The sequence below is a fragment of the Sorex araneus genome, chromosome 2, assembly GCF_027595985.1.
Source record: "Sorex araneus isolate mSorAra2 chromosome 2, mSorAra2.pri, whole genome shotgun sequence".
NCBI classification, from domain to species: domain Eukaryota; kingdom Metazoa; phylum Chordata; class Mammalia; order Eulipotyphla; family Soricidae; genus Sorex; species Sorex araneus.
Genome location: NC_073303.1, coordinates 236,099,799 through 236,126,139, shown reverse-complemented (window position 1 = coordinate 236,126,139; position 26,341 = coordinate 236,099,799). Strand labels below are relative to the sequence as shown.

General features: G+C 60.1%; 1 protein-coding gene across 1 annotated transcript; it reads left to right on the top strand.

The window, feature by feature from the left end:
• The first annotated feature begins 2,404 nt into the window (after positions 1 to 2,404).
• On the top strand, positions 2,405 to 26,315 carry SH3GL1 (SH3 domain containing GRB2 like 1, endophilin A2). Its single transcript, XM_055127081.1, has 10 exons — positions 2,405 to 2,713; positions 23,060 to 23,128; positions 23,255 to 23,327; positions 23,713 to 23,856; positions 24,073 to 24,206; positions 24,300 to 24,458; positions 24,664 to 24,767; positions 24,922 to 25,049; positions 25,134 to 25,190; positions 25,276 to 26,315. The coding sequence occupies exons 1-10, from the start codon at positions 2,669 to 2,671 to the stop codon at positions 25,470 to 25,472; spliced, it is 1,110 nt and encodes a 369-aa protein (XP_054983056.1). The 5' UTR covers positions 2,405 to 2,668; the 3' UTR covers positions 25,473 to 26,315.
• Positions 26,316 to 26,341: the final 26 nt, after the last annotated feature.

The following is a 26,341-nucleotide window of genomic DNA, read 5'->3' as shown; positions in this document are numbered from 1 at the left end:
GGCCGCCGCGCTCGTATTTGGCGGGAACCGCGGCGACCCCTGCAGTCCGCGCGCCGATTGGAAGAGGCGGTGTCACGTGACGACCGGGGAGCGCCTGGACCGTCCTCGCGAGAACCGTGATTTCCAGTACTCCCTAAATTTCCCCTTATTGATATTCCCGCGGCGGGGGCGGGGCTTCCTTTCGGCGACCTGTCATTGGCTGGAAGGAAGTGCCTCGCGATTGGAGGCGGAAGGTGTCCGACTAGCGTTTGAAACGGTGATTGGCTAAACGCGTGGGATAGGTCGATAAGAGGCGGGAATGCAGGTCTCCGACGTCAGGACGAAAAATATTTCTTAGTGCTCCTGATGACAATTTGAAATCGCGGTTTGGGTGAAGACAGAGGTTTTGTTTTGTATAATTAGGCATAGGTTGAATATAGTAACAAACAAAAACTTTTTTACTTTTTTTAGTTTTTTACTTTTTATATGAACAATAAAAATTACATCTGGGCAGAGCTTTCGAAGCATTTTTTTAGAGATTAACTATATTCAAAGGGACTACACGAAATGATGATTCTGGTATAGTTCTCAGGATTTTTGTACATACTGTTTCCTTCCTAGAACACCCTCTCTGCAGATCTTTTACTGGCTGACCCGATCTTAGGTCTACATCTTAAGACTTTTTTTCCAGTTTCCAACAAGATGAAGTGTTTACAACACCTTTATTTGAGGCAATTGCAATGTTTATCGGCTTGTTAAATTAATTTATTTGTGCTTTTGTCAGCAGTTTTTTGAGGATAGAAATCACAGTATTGCCAGGACCTACACTGGCTTGGAGTGAATCTATAGTAGAAGTAGTCAGTATATATTTGAGTGAATACATAATAAATAATATTTGATGGAGTGTGTGGTTTTTTAATCTGTTCGGAGTGAGATTTAATTTTTTCTGGCACCAGAAAAAATTAAATCTCACTCCGAACAGATTAAAAACTTTCTGCATCAGCAGAATGTTAAAATTCACTCACCCTCCACCCCTGCGAACACCAACATCAAATTTAATCTCTCTAGCAGAGCAGAAATGAGGAAACCAAATTCTAGCTTTTGAGATGCTATTCCTCACTTTGATTGTATAAATAGAATCATTCCAACAAATAGAATGGGATGAAAACAATGTGCAGAAATAAAGAATTAGCACTTTGGGCAAAATGCATTTTACTCAGTTTCCCCATTTCCCCATCTGAATCATGAGTATGTCTTCCCACCTCATCTTTTCTGACATTCTGCAGTGATTTAGATCAGTGGAAATTTCATGGCTAGTTTTTTTAAAAACTATAAATAGAGTCATCATCTGGGTCTTGGGATAGGAGTTTGGTGCAATGCCTAGTCTGAAACAATGCTCTTATCTAGTCCAGTACCTTCTATTAGACATTTGGAAAATTCCAGTAAACTTCTGTTTTAGAAAATCACCTAAATTTGTTAGTGATTTGAGTACTGAAGTTGGAAACAGTTTAGCTCTTATCTAGTCTCTTTGTTGTTCCTCTTTTTTGAATTCATTTACTCATTCTGATTCATCACTAATTTCCAATTCATTTTGTACATCTTTTTTGTTGTTTTTATGGGCTGTACTCAGCAATACTCAGTGCTTGGGGAACCATACAGCCTAAGACTGAACCCTAGTTCCTTCCATGCAAAGCACATACCCCAGACTATTATCTCTCTGATCCCTCAACACATTTATTATTTTATTGAGGCAATTGATTAAAAGTAAAACCTAGAAAAACATATGCACACAGGAAGGCTCCCCAGAGCAAGTGAAGTTCCACAGAGTCCATTTCTTATGCACAAGAAAATGGGGTGAAAGATTGGGAAAGAATGTATGAGAGGAACAATTATAAGAAGAAAGCTAAAGTCAGAAGCATTGACTGAGCCAAATTATGCAAGCTTTGTTACCTATGTTCAGAAGTTGGGAGGAAATTGTATTGGCCACCTTGGAGTGGATAAATTGGACGTAAGAACCTGAAACTGATCATACCACTAGGGGACAAGAACAATAGGGAAGAGTGGAAAGGAGGTAAAAAGGGACGCTGATTGGCAAGAGAGATTCAACAACGCCGAGTTGGAGGGTGCCGGCAGGAGGACTTCAACGCACGAAGAACTGAGTCTAAGATTTGCACCTGAGATCAGTAACTCTTGACCTCCCCTGGAGAGTTCAAACGCCTTTCCGAAATCCTTAGGGCCACCTTCAGGACTTTAGGGGTCGCTGCAGCCCCCCCAAGGAGCCTCTCTAGGCTCGCCGCAGCGTTCACTCGCCGTTCTCGTGGTGGGGCGAAGAGCGCGTGCGCCAGCCGGCCGGCAGGGGGCGCGCGTGCGCACAATGGTGCGGGTGGCGGGGCGGTGAGGGGATGGCGGAGAGGCTGCTGCCGCGGGGCGCGCGCGCGCGCGCACGACGCTCCTGCGCGCACAGGCACCGGAAGTGTGCGGTTGCCATGTAATATCCTGGCGGCGCGGGCGCGCGAGCTTCTTGAGGCGGCGGCGGGGCGGCTCGGCTGAGCGGGCGGCGGAGGCGGCGCCCACCGGGACCCGCTGAGGCGCTCGCGGCCCAGTCGGCGGCGCCGGCGAGCCTGTCGCTTGTTCGCTCCCTCCGCTTCGCTGCGTCCAGGCGCCGGGAGGCCCGACGGCGGGAGGCAACATGTCGGTGGCGGGACTGAAGAAGCAGTTTTACAAGGCGAGCCAGGTGAGCGGAGGCCGGAGCGGAGTGTGTGTGTGTGTGGGGGGGGGTGGAGGGGGATTGGGGGTTCGAAAAATCGGGGGTGCCAGGAGTTGGGGATCAGGGTGAAGGAGAGGCCCCGGGGGTCCTTGAGAAGGCGGCAGGGATCCGTGTCCCCCCGCCCAGAATGACCGGGGTCTGCCTTAGGGGGGTCGGCGAAGTCGGTGAGCCCCCCTTGAGGGACAGCGCTGCCCCTCGAGGTGGCCCCGAGGCGTGGGTCCCTGTTTCCAGGCTTGTGGGGAGAGAAAGGGAAGAAACGGGGCCACCGGCTGTCGACAAGAGTTGCCAGACAGCCCAGGGGCACGGAAACCTGGAGCGATTTCACGCTTCTGAGGAAAAGAGAAATCCTTTCCGTGCCCCCCACGTTGAGTGTTCTGAGGAAAGAGTGAAAGACAGCTGGGAGGGGTTGCTCTCTCCCCAGAGACCGGGGACCACCGAGATCGGGGGTGTTTGGCCAGAACTTGAAAACACAGGTAGACGCCCCGCACTTCCTGGACTCCGTTTTAGTTGGTGGTGCTAAAATTAGCTGCAGCGAATCCCCGGACCTTTTAGTTTAGTTTTGTTTTTTTTGGGTCACACCCGGCTGTGCTCAGGGATCACTCCCAGTGGTGCTAAGGGGTGCTTAGCTGGCACCCCGGGGGTTGTCAGGGGATCCTATGCGGTTTTTGGAGCTCGAACCCTGGGCTGGCAGCGTGCGAGGCAAGCGCCCTGCTGGTTCGCTGTCCTTTTCTCTCTCCCCGCGGACTCTGCTTTTTTTCATGAATCGTGCCTTGGAGTTCGCTCACACTTGGATTGGAATCTCTGCTGTGGGTCGTGCTGCTCTGGCAGGCGGCCTGGGTGCTGTCAGGGGGTGGGGTTGAATTGCATCTCTGGCCCCTTGGAAACACCCCCAGTCCCCTGACAGCTATACCTCTCCGGATGTTGCCAAATTTCCCTAGGGGGAGCCCCCCTTCCCTCGGTTCCCCTCCAGAGCTTTTGCTCTAGAAACTTGTAAAACTTTTTGAATCTTTTGCCAAGGGCGTCACGCTTGGTGGGGGCTCAGGGCTGACTCCTGGCTCTGTGCTCGGGGATCACTGCTGGGGGTCCTCAACGAACCATATGGGGTGCGGAGGATCGCACCCTGATTGGTTGTGTGTGAGGCAAACACCCTCCCCACTTCACTATCTTCAGAGATGGGGGTGGGCTGGTGCCTCCCAGATAGTGTGATTTTGTTTTGGGGGGCTCTTTGGGGTTTTTGTGGTTTTCTTTTTTTTTTTTTAGCTTTTTGGGTCACACCCAATGATGCTCAAGTCTGACTCCTGGCTCAGAGACCACTCCTGGCAGTGCTCGAGGGACCCTATGCGATGCTGGGGATCAAACCCGGGTCTGCCTCGTGCAAGGCAAAAATGCCCTCCCAGCTGCCCTATCGCCAGCCCCAGAGAGTGTAGTTTCAATGTGCCAGATAGCTCCACAGGTCAGGAGTCAGGTGAAAGGGTGGGGGGTAGGGGGGTCTGTACTCCTCAGGCCGGCCACATGCCAAGTTTAGGCTGTCACTTAAGATCCAGGAAACTGTGGGTTTCCTGAGTGTCAGGTGTGGATCTGGGTGCCTGGACTCCATGGAAGAATGAGCGGTGGTGTGGGGAATCGTGTGGGTCTAGCTGGCATACCTTCAGTCCGGAGAGGGCAAGGGAATGGGTGGGTGGCGTGGGGGGGAGAGTCTGGGTAGCACAGGGCTGGTCCCTTTGCTCCTTTAGGGGGCAAGGGAAGGACCTAGATGGTGAGCGCGGGATGAGATACCTGGAGTCTGTGTCTAGTGCTCGGCTGATGGTCAGACTCTGGAGGGACAGAGGCGGCCTCCAGAGAGAGCAGAGGATTGCAGCTCCAGCCAGCTCCATGGCCTGGGTCAGGGGTCAGCTGCACCCAGAGAGCACTGCACGTGTCTGAGGGCCACCCAACTGCGTCCCTGTAGGTGTTGGGAGAATTCCTAGGCCTCTTTGTTCCTTCACGTGCTGTCTTTGGGCGCCCCGGACTCGGGCCGGTGGCCCCGACCGTCCCCAGCCAAACATCTGCTGCTGAGACTCAGGATCTGTGCGAAGCGTCTGGAAACCTGGAAAGTGCCACCCGCGCCTGGAGTGTGCACACGGGCGGGCCGCATCGATCCCCTCCCGCAGCATTCCTGGGCCTGGCTGCTGGCCACTTCCTGCCCACTCCAGTCACAGTCTTGGCCTCCTGCTCCATTTCTCGATGGGCCGCACTCCGGGGAGCCAGGCTGGCCACCGTCCACTCTCTTCCGCAAGGGTTTCCACAGCCTCCCCAGCTGCTGCTGCTGGGGTTGGATGTCCTCATCTGGGTGTTTCTTTTCCCCTTCTCAGGGACTCCCCTCCCCCTTCTCCCCTCATCCCCATGGTCTCATGCGCCCTCAGAAGGCCCTCAGAATGGGGTCGACCACCTGCCAAAGTGGTGTCTCTTGTCACGCAACATCTGTGAATGCTTATTGGCTTGTTGTTGTTTTAAGTTTGGGGGCCACACCCAGCAGTGCTCAGGGCTTGCTCCTGACTCTGAGCTCAGGAATCACTTGTGGCAGGATTCCGGGGAACCGGTTGGGATGCCAGGGATGGAGCTGGGGTCAGCTTGGGAGCTCTCCAGCTTGCTTACTGGTTTCTATGTAAACAGACATTGCTTTCACCCCCTTGGTCTCTTTGACTTTCCTGGGGAGCACCCAAGGGGTAATGTACCACCTCCACAACACAGACGGCACTAGGGACGGGGATCTTCAACACGACTGTGGTTCTTAGCCAGCGCCAGCCCCATGCCTCATCCCCATCTTCTGGAGGACATATAGCAGCATCTGGAGACATTTGTGGGTCGTCAAAACCGGGGGTGTTCCTGGCATTGAGTGGAGGGGGGGCTGGGGTACTGCCCAACATCCTGCAGGATGCACAACCCACATGCTTTACCCCAGCTGTCAACAGAAGCTGAGATTGTTGAAGGAAACCTGTCCCCTGAGATTTGCCAAGAGCAGTCGCCCCGGGGGAGTCTGTGAAAACCACACAGGACTGGAGCCATGGGACAGCCGGGAGGGGCGGCCCAGGTTCGATCCCCGGCAGCCCATAGGGACCCCGAGCCTCGCCAGGAGTATATCCCTGAGCACAGAGCCAGGAGTAACCCCTGAGCATTGCCAGGTATGGATCCAAAACAAAAACAAAATGGAACAATAAAAGAACAGGATTCTTCCCCACAGCTTCCAAGCTTGGCAGCTCACATCTCCTTCTCAGAGCGCAGGTGGCAACATGTGTGCAGGTCGGGGAGGGTTTGGGGTATGGGAACAACTAGTAAAGTCAACAGAGATGGAGGCCCCCCCCCCAAAGTCTGCTGTGTCAAGGTTGGGGTTGAGACTCCCTGCTCAGAGTCAGCTCTGGGTGTTAAACACCCAGGAAGCAAAGCCGGGGGAGGAGGAAGGGGGCCGGCTAAGGATGCCAGGTTCTCGGGTGCGAGGGACTGTGCCCCAGTTCCCGACACCAGGTCCAGCCTAGTCTGGTTCACCGTGGGTGGTAATTTTCAGGTCTTAGTTTTAAAAACCGGGGCATGAGAGGGAAGTGGGGAGTCGGGGAGTTCTACTTTCCCTAAGGGTTGCAGAAGGTTAGATGATTCCGTGCCAGCAGGAAAGAAGTGGGTATCTACCTGGGGGGCACCCCTCTCCATTGCTCCCCATGCACACACCTCAGTGGGGCATTTTGGGGTGTTTTGGTGGTTTGTTTTTTCTGTTTTGGGGCCACAGTCAGCTCTGTTCAGGTTCCTTCCTGATGTTTTTGGTGGGGGAGGAGGGGACCCTGTGCAGTTTCAGGGATCTGAACCAGGTCAGTCTTGTGTAAGAAGGCAGACAGCGCCTTACCCCTCTCTCCTAGCCCTCCAGCCCCAGAGGTGGGGGGCAGAGGAACCCAGTGTCTAGATGCAGCCCTGCATATGGTCTTCTCCTGGCAGGGTGGGTCTGGGGTTGTGTGTGTGTGTGTGTATGTGGGTGTGTGTGTGTGTGTGTGTGTGTGTGCGTGTGTGTGCGTGGTGTGCGTGGTGTGGTGTGCTTGCACACTTGCTCACCATCTGGGTTTCCAGACCTACTCTGCCAGCTAGTTTTCTTGCGCTGGGCCTCCCAGATGGGAGCGTGTACTGAGAAACCGAGCAGGCAGCCGCTTGGAATGCTGGCCTGGCCTGACCTCCTCCTCCTCCTCCTCTTCCTCCCCCTTCTCCTCCTCCTCCTCCTCCTCCTCCTCCTCCTTTTTTTTTTTTTTTTTTTGGCTGAAAGGAAGGAGAGGGTTGAGTTGGAAGTAACAGATTGGTTCCGTCTGAGCGGGGAGGGGAAGGCAGGACTGCAGTGTCCCAGAGCTTGGAAAGTGGTGACATGTTTCCTTGGCGCCGGTTTCCTGCCTGAGAGGGAACTTCCTCCAGGCGGCATTGGGGGGCAGGGAGGGGGTCCGGAGGACGTGGCTGGGTTTCTGGCATGTCCCCGGGCACTGCTTGTTTTAGACCTCACCAAGTAGGATCTTGCTTTGGATTTGGGAGTGGGGTGTTCCTGGGGCTTGTTCCAGAATACACAGGGCACGGTCTGTATATGCTTGACTTGGTTTGGAGGGAGTGCCGGGCTAAAAGCTCTGCACTCAGGAATCACTCCTGACAGTGCTCAGGGGAAAGTATGGGATGCTGGGGATCGAACCTGGGTCAGCCAGTGCGTGGCAAACACCCTCCCCACTGTCCAGAGCCCAGCCCAGAGCCCCTTGGCCTTGGTGTGTATGGGAGTGCAAGAAGGATGCCCCCACTCCAGCAGTCCGGTGGGGGGGGGCCTCTCTGGGCCCCTTAGGTGTGGGAAAGCTGCGAGGACAAGTGATAGAAACTGGGTCACGTTCATGGTCCCAGGAGCCAGAGTGATAGGACAGTGGGAGGGCTCTGGCCTTGCATGTGACCCACCCAGGTTTGATCCCCAACACCCCTTAGGGTGTCCAGGACATCACCAGGAGAGATCCCTGAGCACAGAGCCAGGAGGAAGTCCTGAGCCGCGTGGGACGTGACACAAAACAAAACAAAGTTCACAATCTCCAGGGCCCTCCCCACTGGTCCTGTGAGACACCCCTGCGGCACCCTGGTGGACACTTTTCATCCCTTCTCGGGGTGCTTGGCCAGGCACAGATGATCCAAACATTTGAGGCCCCCTGGCTCCCCCCGCCAGAACCTCCTGAAACCAACCCACAGACAGTCCAGCCAGGCAGCTTTGCGGGGGCCTCCCTGTGGGAGATGCATTGTGACCCCACCTTAGCCACGCACCCTGCACCCCGGAAGGGGACATCAAACTGCTGCCTTCCACCCCCAGCCCCGAGACCTGGGCCCGAAAGTTCACCTGTGACTCAGAAGCCGGTTTATTAGAGACCAGCGCCAGCACCGTGGGTGCTGATCCTGCTTATCGGAGCCCTCGGGTTCTTAATTATATCCCCTGGCCACTTAGTCACAGCCAGCTCAAGGGTTTCACTGTCTCTCTTGGTCCCTCACAGAGGGGGGCCAGGGGCCTGTCACCCCCAGACCTATGGGAAGCCGAGAGAACAGCACCAAGGGCACTGCCACCCCTGCCCACAGTGCATCGGCGCTGGGATGTGGAGGACCCACGTGCCCCACTCTGCCCTGCTTCAGCCACCTGCGGACCTGTGGACTTTTGCCCAGAGAGGGACAGCTGACAGGATGGGACACGCGTTCAAGCTGCCCTTTGCCCCTGACCCACGGGCTCCATTCTCGGTGCCTGCCGTGGCCTGAACTCATCTCTCTTCCTCTTCTCTTCCTTCTCTTCCTCCTCCCTGTCTTCCTTTCCTCCTCCTCCCTCCTCCCCCTCTGACATTGTTGCCAGAATTTTGAAACCACCTGGCCCAATCCACTTGGAATTGAGACTTGGATCTGGGGCTGGGCAGCCAAGCTGAGCTCCACCTTAGCTGTTGAGAGGCCCAAGTTCATGGGCAGGTGGGGGTGGGGGGGGCTGAGCAGGAGCACCCTGTCAGACCGCCTTCCTGCACTGATGGCCAGTTGGAGAGTGTGGGGCCGCAAGTGCTCCAGGGCTTAGGAACTCCCGAGTGGGTTCATCCTGCCAGAGCCCCAGCCGCAGGCCTCCAGCCTGGGGGGCCGGGGGCTGTCCCTGGAAAGCTGGCTCGAGACTGTCCAGCAGGCCGCTGCAGCTGGTTCCTCTCTCCCCGCCCCCCTTCCCTCCTCCCGGGCTCTGTCTCCCCCCCCCCTCCTCTGCCCCGCCCTTCTGCCCCTCTCCTGGGGCACTGGTGGCCTCTTTCTCCTGAGCGCTGCAGTTTGGGGGCATTTTTTTTTTTTGGCTCATTTCCGGTGGAGCCTGAGGGGGGCGGCCTGGAAGCAGCAGCCAATGGCCAGCTTTGGCGCTTTTTTCCCTCCCATCCTAGGAAAACTGCTGACTGGGCTGAGAGCAAGGCGGGTGTGGTGAGGAGGGGGGCAGGGGGCCACCCTGGGAGGCGCCCCAGCCCGGCTGGCCGGGAACTGGCCTTGCCGTTTCCTCCCCAGCTCCTGACTCAGCCGTGGCGCCCCCCCCCCTTGGAAAGGGCTACTGCCTGGGCCCCCAAGTTTCACACCTGGGCAGGAAGTGCCCTGTGCTGTCCCAGCCCCTGTGGGAGGTGCCCACCATGTGTATATTGGGAGGAGGGGGACAGGGGATTCTCCTGGACACCCTCTGCTGTCCCCTCCCTCCAGGTGCCAGCCGAGATGGACTGTGTTTTCTCTGCAGACAGAATCCTTGTTCCTGCCCGTTTTTGTAGGCCTGTCCCAGTGGCCCGGACAGCCAGAGGGACGCACAGGCCGCCATGTGTCCCTGCATGGCTGTGGCAGACGGCAGCGTCACGTGTCTTGAGCATGTCAGTGTGGGTGCGTGGGCTGCACGCCTGGGCCATTCCGGGCTGATCCGGGGTACAGTGCCCGCCTCCCACCCCAGCCTGCCCCTCCCTGGTGGGCAGCACACCCGGTCCAACCAGTCAGCGGGGCCCTCCCGGCCTCCTCCCATAGGCTGCAGCACCTTGCCTGCCTCTGTCCGGCCCCGCCTGGTCCCCCTGCACAGATTTTGGTTTGCCAGCCCCCCCTCTTAGTCTGTGTGTGTTTGGGGCGGCACACCTGGTGGTGCTCAGACATCACTTCTGTAGGTGCTGGGGCGACTCTGTGGTGCCAGGGATGGAACTGGGGTTGGCTGCATGTAGGGGAAGGTGTGCTGTAACCATTGGACTCACTCTCTGGCCCTGGTTTGCCCTTTAGAGCCCCATGTGTTTCTTCCTTTAGCCTGGGGACCCCCAACCCCGGGATCTTTCTTCCCTCCACACCCAAATTCCTGACAAATTTGGGTGACAGGCCCCAGTCCTCCTCCTTGGGGGCTTGCTGGTCAAATCTGCAGGCAGGTGACCCCAAAGTCGATGGAGGGGCTCTTTGGGACCCATGATAAGCCGCGTGCAGGGATTGGGGTCCCCGTTCAGGAAGAACCCCAGGGAAGTGGGGTGCCTGGCAAAGCCTTGGAAGGCTTCATAGGGAACAGGTCTGACTGGTTTCGGGAGAGAGAGAGTTCTGAGCTGCTCCCCTGCTCAGGAGCTGGCCTGACTACAGGGTTTCGGGGACCTACATGCCACTGGGCAGTGCCAGAGGGGCCGGGGCATGGCGGGGAACAGTCTCATCACCCCAAGGTTGGGCCAGTACTGAGAGGGGTGCTGGCCTGCTCCCAGGCCCATCCGTCCCGTGGCTTTTCCCCCTGTCCTGATCTGTCCACTTCCTGTCCTGCCTTGCGCCCAGGCCTTCTCTGGCCCCCACTACTCTCACCTGTCCCCTCATACTCCCAGGGGCCTCCTGGCCGAACCCTGATCTGTGCCCCATTGTCCCCACAATGTACAGAGCCATGACCACACCCAGTGCCGCCCACCTGCCTCCCCAGCCTCACACTCTGCTTCATTTATTGATTTACACTGGGGGGGCACCCAGCCGTGCACAGGGGCTGCTCTGTGTTTGGGGCTCGCTGCAGGCCCTGCTGGGGGACCAGGTGGTGCTGGGGCTGGACCCCAGGACTCCCACGTACCAGCGTGTACTCCAGCCCACGCTTCACTGCCTCAGCTTCTTGGCATCATTCTTATTGGGGGCACTCGGGCCGTACTTGGCAGTGCTCAGGGGTCACTTTATATGATGCTTGGGGGGCAGTGGGTAGGGAGATGCATGTGTTGGTGGAGACATGGCAGGCGCCCTAAGCCTGGTACCATCTCTCCAGCCATGTGCCTCTGTATGCACATGGCACCTGATTTTAATGGAAACCAGCCAGCCTACCTCTTTCCCTCCCCTCCCTCCCTCCCCTCCCTTCCTTCCTTCCTTCCTTCCTTCTTCCCTCCCTCCCTCCCTCCCTCCCTCCCTCCCTCCCTCCCTTCCTTCCTTCCTTCCTTCCTTCCTTCCTTCCTTCCTCCCTCCCTTTCCCCCCACCATCAGGAGCTGACTGTGCTCTGTGTCTCGGGGAGCCCCCTCCCCCACATGGGGTCAAGCCCCGGGCCATCACCCCTCATCCTGGCTTGTTGGTACCGCTCTTTGCCCACCCTGTGTGTAGGTCATCGCTGTGTTTGCCCCTTGCCCCCACCTGTACTGGAAACACTGCAGGCTCGAGTAAAGGTGCCCCTGAGAACTGAGGGCGCCCGTGAGAACTGCCGACGTGCCCCGGTGCCCTCAAGATGGCCAGGAAGTGAGCGAAGCTGTTTCCTGGCCCTGCGGTCCTGTAGGCCGTGCAGCCGAGCGGCTGGCCCGGGTTTGTTGCTGACTGAGCAGAACTTAAGCTTCCCGCTCCTGGATTCCCGGCCGCTCCTCTCTCCCTGGGCCCGTCAAGTCAGTGTCCCCCTCAGAGAACCGAGACTGGGAAGCTCGTGAAACTTTGAGGCGAGGAGGAGTAGCAATCAGGGGCTCCCCTCCACCCTCCGCCGCTTTAGGGGCCAGTGAGAGCCTTGGGCGGGGCGAAGGCCTGTCTGCCACGTCCCTCAGCTCCCCAGAAGGATTAACAGGAGAGGTGTTCTCCTTCTAGAGGGGCTCCCTCAATGCCACGTCCCTACCTGTCCTCCAGCTCCCAAGCACTCAGCACCCAGGGCATACAGGCCCTTTCAGACACCTCCTTGGTGTCCGAATTGTGGGTCGGAGTCCGGAACAGGACTCAAGGGTGGGGTTCTGGATTCTATCCTGACAGCATGTGGCCACTGCTCAGCCCAGCTAGTATCCCCAGCCCTATATGTCCTTTCACGACCCAAGCGGAGCTGCCTCTTCCACGCAGGACACCCTGCCAAAGGGGTGTGCAGCGCTCCGTGGCGGGCTGGCGTTCACTGGGCAGCCCGCCCTCCGGAGCAGGGACACCTCGCCCTGCCAGCACCTGCACCTTGGTTCCTGCCCGGTCGTGACTGGACAGCTGCCTTGTCGCTGTCCCCTGGGGCATGTCTTGAGTCTAGGGGACCCATCTAGGTTTTCAGCAAAGCCGGCCTGGAAAAAACCACTCAGTGTCTCCATCTCGGGAGGCGGGGCTGGTGAATATGGGTGCCTGTCTTATTCGTGTGCCAGGGATGTGGGGAAGGCCTGTGCCTGGCCTCTCGTCAGCCTCACAGAACTTGTCAGCAGAAAGGGCGCTTGCCTTGCATGCGACTGACCAGGGTTCAGTCCCTGGCCTCCTGTATGGTCCCCCAAGGACTGCCCGGTGTAATTCCTGAATGCAGAGCTCATAGTAACCCCAGAGAATTGCCGGGTGTGGCCCGAAAACAAAAATAAACTCCACATACTCGCGTCCCCGTGGTATCTTCTAGAACCAGTGCTTTCAATTCCAGCCTCCCCAGTGAGATTGACCTGAGGCCTTGCTTCTACCCAGGGCCCCTGAGCGGCACCCCCTCTTCATTGCCATCGTCTGCCGGCTCTGCGACCGTGCAGGCAAATCTCCCAGCCCAGGCCTTGTTTGGGGGCCACACCCTGTGGCGCCAGGGATGAACCCAGGGCCCCCATGACGAGCCTGGGCTCCAGGGCCTCCCTTAAAGCCCCATAGGGATTCTTCTCCTTGAGTTTATTTTTGGGTTCAGGGACCACGCCCAGCAGTGCTTGGGGGCTACTCCTGGCTCTGTGCTCTGCTGTCACTCCTGGGGGACTCTTTGTGGTGCCAGGGATGGGACTAAACACCGTCCCCACTGTCCTCTGTCCAAGAGGGTGTAAAGGGAAACACGAAGCTAGGCTTGACAGGTGGGGGGCATCACAGCTCAGAGCAGAGGCTTCCAGACCGGCCCTGAGCCCCTGTGGTTCCCCTCATGTGGGGCGAAGCCCAGCTCCTCTCCACACCCCGTCCCCGCAGTGTTGGACTCAGAGGGTCACTCCCAGTGGTGCTGGGGAGCCAGCCAGGGCTCCTGCCTGCAGTCTGTAACTACCTTTGAGAGGGACCCCTCTGATTCTTGGGGGGCCTCAGGGTTTGGGAGCACTGCCGTTCTTTGTCACATTGGCTGACAAGCACTGTCCCACAACCCTGTCCCGAGAAAGGAGCTCAGCCCATCTCTAAGGCTCACGGGTGGGCCGGGGTGAGGGGTCCACAGGATGGGCCCCCCACCAGGAGTGATTGCTGAGTGCAGAGGCAGGAGTCACCCTGAGCACCGCGGGGTGTAGCCAGAAAAAGATCAGTGTGTGCATGCATGAGTGTGTATGTGTGAGTGTGTGCACAAGTGTGTATGCATGTTTGTGCACACCGCCTGCATGTGTGTGGTTTCTCCCCCATTCACTCCCAGTGCTGGGGTGAGGTCAGCTAGAAAAGGAGGCGCTGATTCTGCCAGCTTGGCACTCAGGACCCTATGCTCCTCGGGGCCCATCTGAAACTTAGGGGTGTGGTTCTTCAGTTCCTGGAACCCTGCCACGGATCGATCAGAATCCTCAGCTATCATGAAGCCCTGCCATGCCCCTAGTTCAGAGTTTAGGCCAAACAAAAAAAATAAATAAAGGAAAAAAACAGAAACTCAGAGGCCACCCCAGCAGGGTCCCCCACCTCCCATGGATCATGGATGTTGTAGAAAGACCACTGGCATGTATGGGCACGGGGTCCGAAGACCCCCGCCACTCCCTTTGCCAGATCCCCTTACCAGGTCTTCAAAATGGGGTGACTCCAGACTCCCCCTCTCCCCCACAATGTGTCGCCCCTTCTGCCCACAGCTCAGCCACCCCCATTTTCCTCCTCTTCCATGTTCCCTTTTGTTGTCTTCTGTCCCCTTCAGCCTTCCCCTCAAGGCGAAGGCCCGGTCCCTTCTGGGCGGAAGTGGTTTTCCCTCTGCTGCCTTATCAGGGCCTCCTGGTACCCGCTGTCGCAAGCTTAGGATTTGTCCTTCCCCTCCCTCCCGGGCATGAATTTGTGGAATAAATAAGCACGGCCTATGGGGAACCCCTGACTTGGACCCCAGACAGTGCGCACAGGGTCGGGGAGTCACACAGGGGCCCCTGGGCAGGGTGCTAGGAGAGAAGCTGGTAGGGATGAGTCACAGGGAGCTGACGTGGGAATGAATGTTGGCTTCGAGTTGGGGTGTCGGGAGGGGAAAGGCCAAGTAGACGTCGTTTCCGGGGGGAAAGGGGCTGGCCCAGACCCTGTAGACCTGGTGGAGTGGACGCCCCCTGGGGCACTGGCAGGAGATGCCGATTACTGGACAGGAATCTTTGGGCACCGAGACAGTCACACCTGACGGCACAGCACCGGAAGTGGCCGGGACCTGGGCAGGAGGCCCTGCCTTCCTGGGCACTGCCAACACTCCCACCCTGAGGGGATCTTTGGGGCCCAGAGAGGAGTGAGTTTCCTGTAGATGTTGCCCTTGGGAAGGGGGGGTGTCCTCCCCACCTCCCCTCTGCAGTTCAGATTTCAGGATGACGTGGGGCTGCCTACCAGGAATTGTCAGGCTGGGGTTCCCCGGGGCTGCACCCCTGGCCTGGGGTGGTGCCATCACGGCTCAGTGTGTCCCTGCTTGTCTGGAGAATGTAGCGGGTGTGTGAGCACAGGGCTTAAGGCACTGCCGTGTATGCAACTGACCCAGGTTTGATCCCCATGCCACAGGGTCCCCCAGCAGGGCCAGGCGTCAGCCCCAGAGCAGCCCAGATAATGTGTCTTTCCTGGAGGCATGGCTGAGCATGGTGCCCTGAACTTTCCGGAGCCGGCACTGGCCCGGATGCCACAGAAGCGGTCCACGTGTGCGGGCACGCTCAGCTCGCTCCAGCCACTCCTCCCCAACATGTATGGTGTTTTGATTTTGGTTTCTTTTTGTTTGTTTGTGAGCCACACCCCAAGGTGCTGATCATGCTCAGGGCAGACCATGCAGTGTTACGGCATCAAACCTGGGCCTTCAATGAGCAATGCATTTGTGCCCACCACCCCCCTCACGTCTAGTCTTTGTCTAGTCTTTGTCGCGGCTCCTGAGTTGCGGGGACCCTGCCTGCAGCCTCAGCTTCTGGGTGGTTTGTGGGCTCGAACGCACCCACAGTGGGCCCTGTGCACACCTGGCAGCACGCCCCGATTCATGAATCTTGGGGTACAGTGCCTGCTCTCAGTGGCCTGCACTCCCACCCCCCACTTTGCTTACAGAACATTAGAGCACCTCTGTCCTCAGCCCCCGAGGGCAAGGTCTGCACCCCAAGAGACATCTTTCTTTTCTTTTTCTTTTTTTTTTGTTTGTTTGTTTGTGCTTTTTGGGTCACACCCAGCGATGCTCAGGGGTCACTCTTGGCTCTGCACTCAGGAATTACCCCTGGCCGTGCTCAGGGGACCATATGGGATGTTGGGAATCGAACCCAGGTCGGCTGCATGCAAGGCAAACGCCCTACCTGCTGTGCTATCACTCCAGCCCCCATCTTTCTTTTCTTTTTCTTTGTTTTGGGGCCACACTTGGCGATGTGTACGGCCGACTTCAGGCTCTGCACTCTGGGATCAGTCCTAGTGGGATTTGGGGAACGCTATGGGACACCGTGGATTGGACCTAGGTTGGCTGTGTGCAAGGCCAATGCCCTTCCAGTTGTCCTGTCGCTCTGCCCCGGGCAACTTGTTCTGATCCCAGCCAGTACCCTCGAGTGCCTTCTGGACACGAGGCATGGCCCTGAGCTGGCCCGGTGGGCCCCGCCCCTGTGCATTTGGGAAGTCACTTGTGGGGTTGAGCCCTGGGAATCCAACAGTCTGGGGTGCGCTCAGGCATAAATGCCGCTTCAGCGAGCCCCCCCACAGCTTCCTTCCTCCCTCCCTCCCCATCTGGGTCTAACAGAGATCCAGACTCCTTCTAGCCCCTCCACCTCCTGGTTTCCACATTATAAACTGCTCAGGTGCCCAGCTGCCGTATAAGTCAGCAGACCGCGGGCCACTGTCACCACCGTGTTTGTCATGGAGCCTGATGAGGAACTGTCCAGCTGTCCTTCTGCCACCACTCAGCTATGCCCCAGCTAGTCAGGATGCAGGGGGCGCCCAGCTCCCTGGCCCCAAGGCCTGTGCCCGTCCCCCTCCCTTTCCTGTTTTTTTTTTTTTTAATCCTTTTGCTTTTGGGGGTCATACCCAGCGATGCTCAGGGGTTCTTCCTGGCTCTGCACTCCTGGAGGTGCTTGGGGACCATATGGGATGCTGGGGATCGAACCCGGGTCAGCTGCGTGCAAGGCAAACGCCCTACCACTGTACTGTCACTCCGGCCCCATGCCTTTCCTGTTTCTTGACCTCCAGTGTTACCACTCCCAGGTTCCTGGGGCAGGGAGATCCTCCACCCCGGTGGGCGGCTGCCCGGCTCGCTGGGGAATGACCGGCCGTGAGCTGACCCTCGGCAGAGGACATTCATGGCCCTGGCTACCCTTAGACTGCCAGAAGGGATGAGCAAGGGCCCAGGCCGGAGAGTGACCAGGAGAGTTCCTCAAACCGGATGAGCAGTAACCCATTGTGGCAAGGTCAGGTAGGAGGAATGGCAGGGCTGTACCTCATCCAGGATGAGGCACCAGGAGGGCAGGTGCCTGAGAGAGGAGGTGGCAGCTATGTGACAAGGGAGGTGGCTGAGCAGGTCAACCCTGCCAGGTCAGAGTCTGGAGGGCTTTCTGGAGGAGCTGGCCTCTTTCTTGTCAGCCACCTCATTGAGACTTGGGCCCAGCTGCCAGTCATGGTTTGTCACCAGAGGCTGTCCCAGCACATTCCAAAGGCCTACCAGGATTTCCAGGCCCGAGACGTGCTCAGGAGCAGAGCAAACAGGGAAGGACAAAGTTATCAGGGCTGGACCGGGACCCTGGGTGTGATTTCCCCAGTATCACATGAGCACTGCCCAGGGAGTCCCTACAACTGACAATCACGGGGTTTTCAGGTTCACCTACCTGCGCTACAGGTAGGGGGTCCCTCACAGCTGCCCCCAATTCCCCAGAGTGAGTGGGAGCGGCACAGCCCAGCCAGAGGGCCCGGGAGATTTGCCGCCTCATTTGTTTGTGGGTTGGGGTTTCTATTTCTGAGAAGTGGGCCTGAAGCTGGTGTTCTGAGTTGGCAGTCATGCGGCCCCAGCGGGCCCTGGCCTGGGAGCACTGACTAGGCAACCTCACCACAGCCGCGGACGCCAGGGATGCCGGCTTGGACCAGGCCCAGCTCCGAGCCCCGGAGGAGGCCGGGCGCCTCCCTAGATGTCCCCCTGGCTCACTGCCCAATTCTGTGACAGCCCCCACGGCTTTGTCCTTGCTTGCTGGCCTCCTGGGCAGAACCCTGGTCAGCGGGGGCTTGGGCACACTGGGCACTCATGGAGGATGATGCCCCAGGACGCCAGCCTCGGGCGCTTAGCTCTGCGGACCCAGCGTCCAAACCCCTGCACAGAATATGCAGAACAGACCAGAGGTGCTGGTCAGGGAGCACTGGCTTCCCGAGGTCACCCCTGAGGGGTGGCCCTGTGTGCCCAACAGACAAATCCCCCAGCATACACACATACATACACACACACACACACACACACACACACACACACCGTGAATCACAGGGCAGGTGACCAGGCCCTATGTGGCCCACAGCCCTCGGCCCTCCTTGCTCCTACCTGAGCACCCCCATGAGCTGCCCACAGGCCTGCTTCCCGCCCCCAAAAAGGGTCCAAGGGGCTGGAGTGATAGCATAGTGGGTAGGGCGTTTTCCTTGCACGCAGCCGACCCGGGTTCGAGTCCCAGCATCCCATAGGGTCCCCTGAGCACCGCCAGGATTAATTCCTGAGTGCAGAGCCAGGAATAACCCCTGTGCATCGCCGGGTGTGACCCCAAAAAGCAAAAAAAAAAAAAAAGAAGAAGAAGAAGAAAAAGAAAAGGGGCCAGCCAGGGAGCCGGCGCACCCTCTGAAAGGAGGTGCTGTTCCTGGAAGCGCATATGCTTGCTCCGGGAGGCAGGACGTCCTTGGCCTTGGTCCCGTGCTGGGGACCCCTTGAGGGGCGGGGCCTGCCTAGTCACCTTGGGTCAGGGGTGAAGCCGTGTAGTTGCTGTGCATTGGAGGAGCCTTGTCACAGGCACTGGAGGGACAAGGTCAGGTCGCCCAGTCACTGGCATGTGGACCTCAAGTTCCTTGTCACCCCATTTCCAAGGCTGCTGAGTCACCTGCGGGGAGCAGGGAGAGGGAGGGCGGCCCTTCCTACTGACCAGACTGGTCCAGCCTTCGTGTCTTGCAGCTGGGATTGTCCTGGGCAGGCACTGGGGCCGGGACCTGTGTGACCCAGGCGAGGGTCACCGAGGTGTCCAGCAGGGCCTCGGTCTTGGGCTGGAAAGAACTGAGGACTGAGAAGGAGTGGGTGGAAGGTTCTAGATGGGGAAACCAGCGGCCCAGTCGACCCTCTCGTGAGTGAATTGGGGGTGCTCAGAGAGGATGCCCACTAACTTCCAGGGAGCACCGGCAGGGAGCTGGATGAAAACCTGACAAGGACATGGTGCCCACGAGGTCTCAGCACTGGCGGGTCCCTGCAACCCCAGGGGGATGGGCCTGAGGAACACTGTTTCTGAGACCTGAGATTTGGGGGTCTCGGCCTTGAGACCATGGAGCTGAGTCGGGAGCTCCCCCTGTCCTGTCGTGTCTCCCTTTCTCCCACCTCCACTCCCAGGCCTGGGCTGTGGTCAGGGCCTCCTGGGGTGGGCGTTCAGGCGCAGCATCACCCCATAACCTTCCAGCCCTGCTTTGATCTGACGGGGAGGGGGTGCCCGGCAATCACACCCTCTCCACCCCCCACCCCCCCATTCCCGGCACGCAGCGGAAACCCTGCCGGCTCTTCCGTCCCGCCTGACCCGTACAAAGGGCGGCCGGCTAACACTGGTCCTCTGCGCAAAAATATTTACCCAGGGCCGGGCCGCTCAGGCGTCTTCTGTCTGCTAGGCAGTAGTTCTGACGGGGGCAGGGGTTAGTATGTGAATTTGAGGCTTGGGTCCTCTCCAGCCCCCTCCCCCCACCCCCGCCGTGCTTTGTCCAAATATCCAAGTATCCCAAGGGCCACTCGGGTGGGGGGAGGGGGTTGTGCTCCCTTCCTAGAAGCCAGGCTGGCTCACTCTGCACAGCCCAGCTGGCCACAGGGCGTGTCACGGGGTGCCTCTGCCTGCACCCCCCAGGAGGGCCATGGGAAATGGCTGGGCTGTCCACCCAGTGGATATTCTCTAAGTGTGGAAACAGCCGAGCTGTCCAGGCTCTTGGCCCCAGGCCCTGCAGATGTCCAGAGGCCACAGCTGGGCGGGATTTGATTTAAAGCATCGCCCTCCCTCCCACCTCCCCGCCTCTCACATGCCGTCACCCCAGCTCTGGAATGTGCCAGCCCTGCCCTGGATCGCGCCGCTGCAGCCTCCTCCCTCGTTGTCCAACTAGGTCGGCCCCGGGCGCCCCCTTCCCCTTACATGGCCCAGGGGGAACTGGCCAACCCTCCCCAGGGGGCAGGGACAGCCATCCCCGCTCTCCCCATCCCTGTCTGCCTCGAGCCCACCGTGACTCCTGCCTGCTTCCGGCTGTCTGCCAGGTGAACTCGGCATCTCCCCTGTGCTGGCCACATGCCTGGGCCACCTAGTGGCAGCGCCCCAGACCCCACAATGCTTTCCAGGGTGCCGGGGCCAGCAGAGCCTAGGAGACCCCCCTGGGGTTTGAACTTGCAGCCTCACTCGGGTCGTCTTGTTCTTTGTTTCTGAGCCAAACCTGTCTGTGCTCGGGGCTTCCTCCCAGCCCTGCACTCAGGGATCACACCTGCCTCAAGGTACTGGGGCTTGAACCCTGGTCGGCTGCTTGCAGGGCACATGCATTACCTACAGGCTGCCTCTCTGGCCCTTACTCTCCGTGTTCCGAGCCGCCCAGCCCCCCTCACTGCGGCCCCATCTGGTAATTTATCTCCGGGACAAGGAAAGGGAGACTTTTTGGGGGGAAGGGGAGGTCCTCCGCCTCAGGAGGCTCATGGCTGCCAAGAGCGTGACTGTGTGTCTGTCCACAGAACGAGGCCCTGCAGCCCTGCCTTCCCCCCTCCACACACATGTTCCCCTAAACTGGAATTCATCCCCGCCAACTTGAGATGCGACCCCCAAGTCCACACAGCACCGGCCCGTTTTCCATCCTCGTGAGCGGGTTCCATTACCAGCCCTGCGGCTGCCTTCCAGGCCCCCCCACTCCCCGTCCCCCCGGGCGATTCGATCCGATCCAGCCTGACCCGGTGCAGCTGCCACCGTGTGGCTAAGTGAGCACCCAGATGAATCGGGCCAGGGCGGTACCTCCACATGTTCTTTGTCCCCGTGTCAGTCTTTGTCCCGCACCCCCGCACTTGGCAGCATGCGTGGCCCTTTTCCTGGGTGGGACCTCAGGATTCAGACCCAGGGCCAGCACATGCGGACGGAATTTGTGGGGGCTCGAGGGTGACGACGGTCCAGCCTGCAGGCGCTGCTCTCTGCTGCTACAGGCCCCCACGCAGCCCTGCTGCTCGTGACGGGCCCCCTCAGCTTGTCGTGTGGGGGCCGGGGATCCCGGGGTATGAGGAGAAGGGCCAAGGGAGGCCCCTCTCTGCGCATTCACGCCCACATCTTGTCCATTACGCCCATGCAGCTTTTGGGGGGACAAGGCACAGGTATCCCCCAAATAAGAGACTTCTGTGGATGGCATTTGCCTTGTGTCTCAGCCCCCCTCCCTGCCGGCTGCATGAAATCGAAGGAAAAGAAACTTGGGGGGCTGGTCAGAGGGCTGGAATCTGCAGGGACCCCCAGCTCGATCCCCGGCACTTGCGTGGGTCCCTTGAGCATTGTCCCCGGCTAGGGCTGAAATTGAGAAAAACGCTAATAGTGTGGGGGAGGGATGGGCCGGCTGGGGGGGCCGGGTTCAGAGAGAAAGACAGGCTAGAGTATGGTGTGGATTGACTTGAAGGGGGCCTCAGGGAACTTCCTGCAGGATAGGGCCTGCTCCCGGAGCTCAGCTCCCTGCACACTCCTCGTGGGATGGCCCTGAAAGTTCAGGGGGTGCGGAATCCCCTGAGCCACACTGTGCAGTCCCCTGGTACAGAGCCCAGTCGAAGTGACAACTCCCCCCACCCCCCAGCCCCACTGCCCACTTCCCCATCAGCCACCTCTCGGGGGGGCCTGGGTGGGCAGAGCTGGGGAGGTTCCACAAAGGCCCCCATTGTGTGCCCACAGCCTTTGACTCAGGCTCTGCCCTGGCCCAGTGCCCCCGTGCCCCAGGAAAGCGGGGGGGGGGGGGAGGGACACAGTCAGCAGGGCCTGCCTTGATGTCCCCTCCTCGGGGAAGGGACATGGGGACCCCAAGATTTCCGAGCAGTCCCCAGGGAGCCCGGCCTGCTGTTGGCGCCCCTCCCTTGGCTGTGTCCCCCACCATGGGAGCACGTCCGTAGGGTGTGGGGGTGGTCTGGCCCGGAAGGCACGGTTGGGGGTGCCTAGCGGGTGCGGCGGACGTCAGCCGCTGCTCATTTCCCCCTTGGCAGCCACCGAACGTCCTGTCCCAGCAGCATCAAAAGAAGTGAAACTGCGGTGGGGTTCACACGAAGTGCTCCCCAAAGCTCCTTCCTCTGGGGGGAGCCGCCCTGAGGTCACCCCTCCCAGCCCAGTCCTCCAGCAGCTCAGGTGAAGGTCACAGCCCTCGCCACCCCCCATAGGGGTGTCCTTCTTGCCTCTACACCCCCAGTTGCCCCAGAGCTGGCGCACGATGGGGGGTCTGCGAGGGCCCCCTCAGGTCCCAGATCTGGCTGGTTCCCCAACACAAACCCCTTCTGCTGTGATGACACCTCGTTCCCAGCTGCAAGTTGGGCTGCCCAGGGCCGGGGACCCCACCCCTGAGGCCTGAGCCGCTTTCCCGGGCCCCAGCACCCCATCCTGCAGCAGACGAGCCTGATACCCTTTGGGGTGGGCAGCCCGTCTGTGCCCACAGGAGGGTGGAGTGCAGGCACAGGGGCCCCCAGAAAATGTGTTTTGAGGGTGTGTCGTCCCTGCAGAGACAGTTGGGAGAGAAAGGATGGCTGAGCAGGGGCCCTGCCCTGAGACTCCCCTCCCAGTGCCGAGCTAAGTTACACACTGGGTCCCAGCCAGTGGCACCAGAAATTCCACTCCGCCAGCTGGCAGGGCCCTGGGGCCCCCACCCCCACTTTCACCACAGAGCTGGGTATGGCCTGACCCCCGCAGCTGCACAGGGGTGTGCCTCAGCCCGGGGAATCAGGTGCGGCTGGCCAGCCCCCTCCGTGCCTGCTGCCCACCCACATGACTGGGCCTGGCATTAGGGGTCCCCCCGCCCAGGGGCGACCAGGCTTGTGTCTTGGGGCTGCTCTGGGGCCCTGTTGTTCCCTCATGTGGCAGCATCCCCCCAGAAGGGGGCCCTGGAGCTAGAGAGATAGCACAACGGGGAGGGAGTTTGCCTTGCACACAGCCAATCCGGATTCGATTCCCAGCATCCCAAATGGTCCCCAGAGCACCGCCAGGAGTAATTTCTGAGTGTAGAGCCAGGAGTAACCTCTGAGCATCACTGGGTGGGACCCAAAAATGAATAAAGAAAAAAAGAAGCCCTGGCTGCACCCCACATACTCACAGCCTCAGGTGGGGGTGAGAGACGAGAGCAGGGGGGCACGTGTCGCCTCCTGCCAACCCCATCCCCCACCGCTCAGTCAGCGGAGCCTTTCTGTGGGCCCCTCCAGGATGGGCAAGCTGTGCTCACTGCCTCTCAGGAGGTGGGGGGACTTCACTGAGCACCCCCAGACCTGTCACTGCATGGGGACCACTGTTGGCATGTTCCCAGAGCGCCCCATCCTGTCCCCCTAACCCCCCTGTCCGCCATCCTTCCCTGCTCATGTTCTCTGCCCTGTCCCTCAGCTTGTCAGCGAGAAGGTCGGCGGAGCTGAAGGGACCAAGCTGGACGATGACTTTAAAGAGATGGAGAAGGTGAGGGTGGTGCGCGTGGACACCCCCCACCCCCCGCAGCCCAGCTCTAAGGGGGAAGGGTGCACAAAGGGGTAGCAGGTGGGCTGGAAGCAATGGGGCGCCCCCACACCTCTCCTCTCTTGGCAGAAAGTGGACGTCACCAGCAAGGCCGTGACCGAAGTGCTGGCTCGCACCATCGAGTACCTGCAACCCAACCCAGGTAAGGGGCACCGGCCCCCCTCGACTCCAGGAGTCTGCCTGTTGCTGGGCCTGAAGCGAGGGGCTCTCAGAACTGAAGTGCCCAGGGCAGGGCGGGTTGCAGGAGCAGCTGGATTCAGGAGCTCACTCTCGGGGCTGTGGGTTCCTTTCCTGCCAGCCAGGCCTAGGCTGAAGTCACCCTCCCAGCTCAAAATGGGGGGCGTGAAAGGGCATCTCCTCCTGCCCCTAGCCCCCCCCCACCAACCTCACTGTGCCCATCAGAATTGGGTGCCCATCCCGCCGTGTGCCAGGCCGAGTCCAGACACCTGTGTCCACAGTGCACTGGGGTCTCCTGGGCAGAGGGGGAGGCACTGCTCACACCTCTCACCCCCCCGACCCTGCTGCAGCCTCGCGGGCCAAGCTGAGCATGCTGAACACCGTGTCGAAGATCCGCGGGCAGGTGAAGAACCCCGGCTACCCGCAGTCCGAGGGGCTGCTGGGCGAGTGCATGCTCCGCCACGGCAAGGAGCTGGGCGGCGAGTCCAACTTCGGTGAGGCCCGAGCAGGGCCCCAGAACCACCCCCAGCGCTGACAGGGGGTGTCCCCCCCACTCACCCCCCACCCACCCACCTGAGGGGCCATGGCTTCCTGCACCTTGCTCTGGGCAGGGCAGAATTGGGGGTGGAGGGGGGTGGGGAACCCGGCCCAGCTAGCAAAGTCTCACGTGACCCGGCCACCCCCTCTTCCCCCTCCCCCCTGTTGTTCAGGTGACGCCCTGCTGGACGCAGGGGAATCCATGAAGCGCCTGGCCGAGGTGAAGGACTCCCTGGACATCGAGGTCAAACAGAACTTCATCGACCCACTCCAGAACCTGTGCGACAAGGACCTGAAGGAGATCCAGGTACTCATGCGCCCCCTCCACGCACTGCCCCGGGTCCCCCTGCGCCCCCATATGGGCATGTGGCCGCACCCAACACCCCCACCACGCCCCCAGCACCACCTGAAGAAGCTGGAGGGCCGCCGCCTGGACTTTGACTACAAGAAGAAACGCCAGGGCAAGATCGCCGACGAGGAGCTGCGCCAGGCCATGGAGAAGTTCGAGGAGTCGAAGGAGGTGGCTGAGACCAGCATGCACAACCTCCTGGAGACAGATGTACGCCTAGAGAGGGCCCTGCTGGCGGGTGGGGGAGCGGCTGGCCCCTCTGTCTGTCTTGGGCAGTGAGATGAGGTGAACAGGGAGAGACCGAGCTGTGGCTAGAACAAGCCCAGAAGACTTCCTGCAGGAGGCATCCCAAAGATGGGCGTGGGTGGGGAGGGGGGCGCGGGGCTGTTCTTTTAGCCCTGCTGGTCGCTCACAGATCGAGCAGGTGAGCCAGCTCTCTGCCCTGGTGGACGCCCAGCTGGACTACCACCGGCAGGCCGTGCAGATCCTGGACGAGCTGGCGGACAAGTTGAAGCGGAGGTGAGCCCAGGCACAGCCCTTTAGGGGGCAGCAAGGCCCCAGAGCGCCCTCTGCTGGGGGAAGGGGCTGTGTCCCCACAGATGCCGGGGTGAGGGACTGGAGGGTCCCAGGGAGGAGGGGGCACCTCACAGGTCCCCCCCCCCCCGACATGCAGGATGCGGGACGCCTCAAATCGACCCAAACGGGAGTACAAGCCGCGGCCCCGGGAGCCCTTCGACCTGGGCGAGCCGGAGCAAGCCAACGGGGGCTTCCCCTGCACCACCACGGCCCCCAAGATCACAGGTACGTGGCTGGAGGGACCGCCCCAGCCCTCATGCCCGGCCCGGGCGGCCCCGGCTCTCAGCGCCCCCATGTGTCCGCCTGCAGCCTCCTCGTCTTTCCGGTCATCCGAGAAGCCCGCCCGGGCCCCCAGCAGGAATATGCGTGAGTGACCCCCCCCCACCTCGGCGGGGAGGCTCCTGGGCCCCGTGTCCCCGTGCCCAGAGACCTCACCCGCACGTCCCCACAGCGCCCCTGGACCAGCCGAGCTGCAAGGCCCTGTATGACTTCGAGCCCGAGAACGCCGGGGAGCTGGGCTTCCGCGAGGGCGACATCATCACCCTCACCAACCAGATCGACGAGAACTGGTACGAGGGCATGCTGCACGGCCAGTCGGGCTTCTTCCCGCTCAGCTACGTGGACGTGCTCGTGCCCCTGCCGCAGTGACCGTCGCACTCCACGGCCGGCCGGCCCCGGGCCCGGCGGGGGCCCTGTTTACACGCGGGGGGGGGGGACGGCGCTCCCTCCCCCATGCCAAGGGCTCGCCCTACGGTGCTCTCAGAAACACTAACCCCCTCCACCCCGTCACCCCCCTCCCCCGCCGCGGGGAGCCCTGCGCCCTGGGGGGCCAGCAGCCCCTGGGCCCGGTGGCGCCTCATCTCCGTCCCTGCCCATTGCCGGCGATGGGCCCCGCGCCCCGCTCCGGAAGCCCTCGGCCCTGCTGCCACCGGCCGGGGGGCGCCCCTCAGGACAGGCCCACTCACACCCCCTCCCTCTGGGGCCCCCAACCCCAGCCAAGCACAGGGAACCTCTGGCACCAGCTGCACTCACCTGAGCGCACATACATGCTCACACACAGTCACACAGCACACAGATACACGCGCAGACACACACACACACACACACACACACACACACACACACTCCAAACTCACACAGCCCCCACACGGGACCAGCCTCCGCTCTGGAAGGTCAAGCACAGAAGTCCTCCCCCCAACCTCCGAGCAGCCGTTCCTGGGGACCCCCCCACACACACACACCGCCCAGGGAGGTGCTCAGGGTCGCCCCCCTGCTTCTCTCTTCTGCCTTGTCCGAACATTGACTGCCGGGGGAGTCTCGGGCCTGGTTCACATTCCGCAACCCCCCCAGGAGCGCAGACATTCACTCGGGGCCTTGCTTGTTGCCATTACGGGGTGGGGCCGAACAGCAGCGGGGCCTCGGCGTGGCCTCGGGCCCATGGACATGTAACCCTGGTTTTTTAAAAAAGTATTAAATGTCTCTCTCTTTGTACACAGCCTCTTGTCTGCTGTGTGGCA

What these genes read in the sequence shown, in the direction of transcription:
- SH3GL1 (XM_055127081.1), top strand. Translation starts at nt 2,669, where the DNA reads ATGTCGGTGGCGGGACTGAAGAAGCAGTTTTACAAGGCGAGCCAG. An exon ending in AGTTTTACAAGGCGAGCCAG is followed by an intron (nt 2,714 to 23,059) that starts GTGAGCGGAGGC and finishes CCTGTCCCTCAG; the next exon opens with CTTGTCAGCGAGAAGGTCGG. An exon ending in ACTTTAAAGAGATGGAGAAG is followed by an intron (nt 23,129 to 23,254) that starts GTGAGGGTGGTG and finishes CTCTCTTGGCAG; the next exon opens with AAAGTGGACGTCACCAGCAA.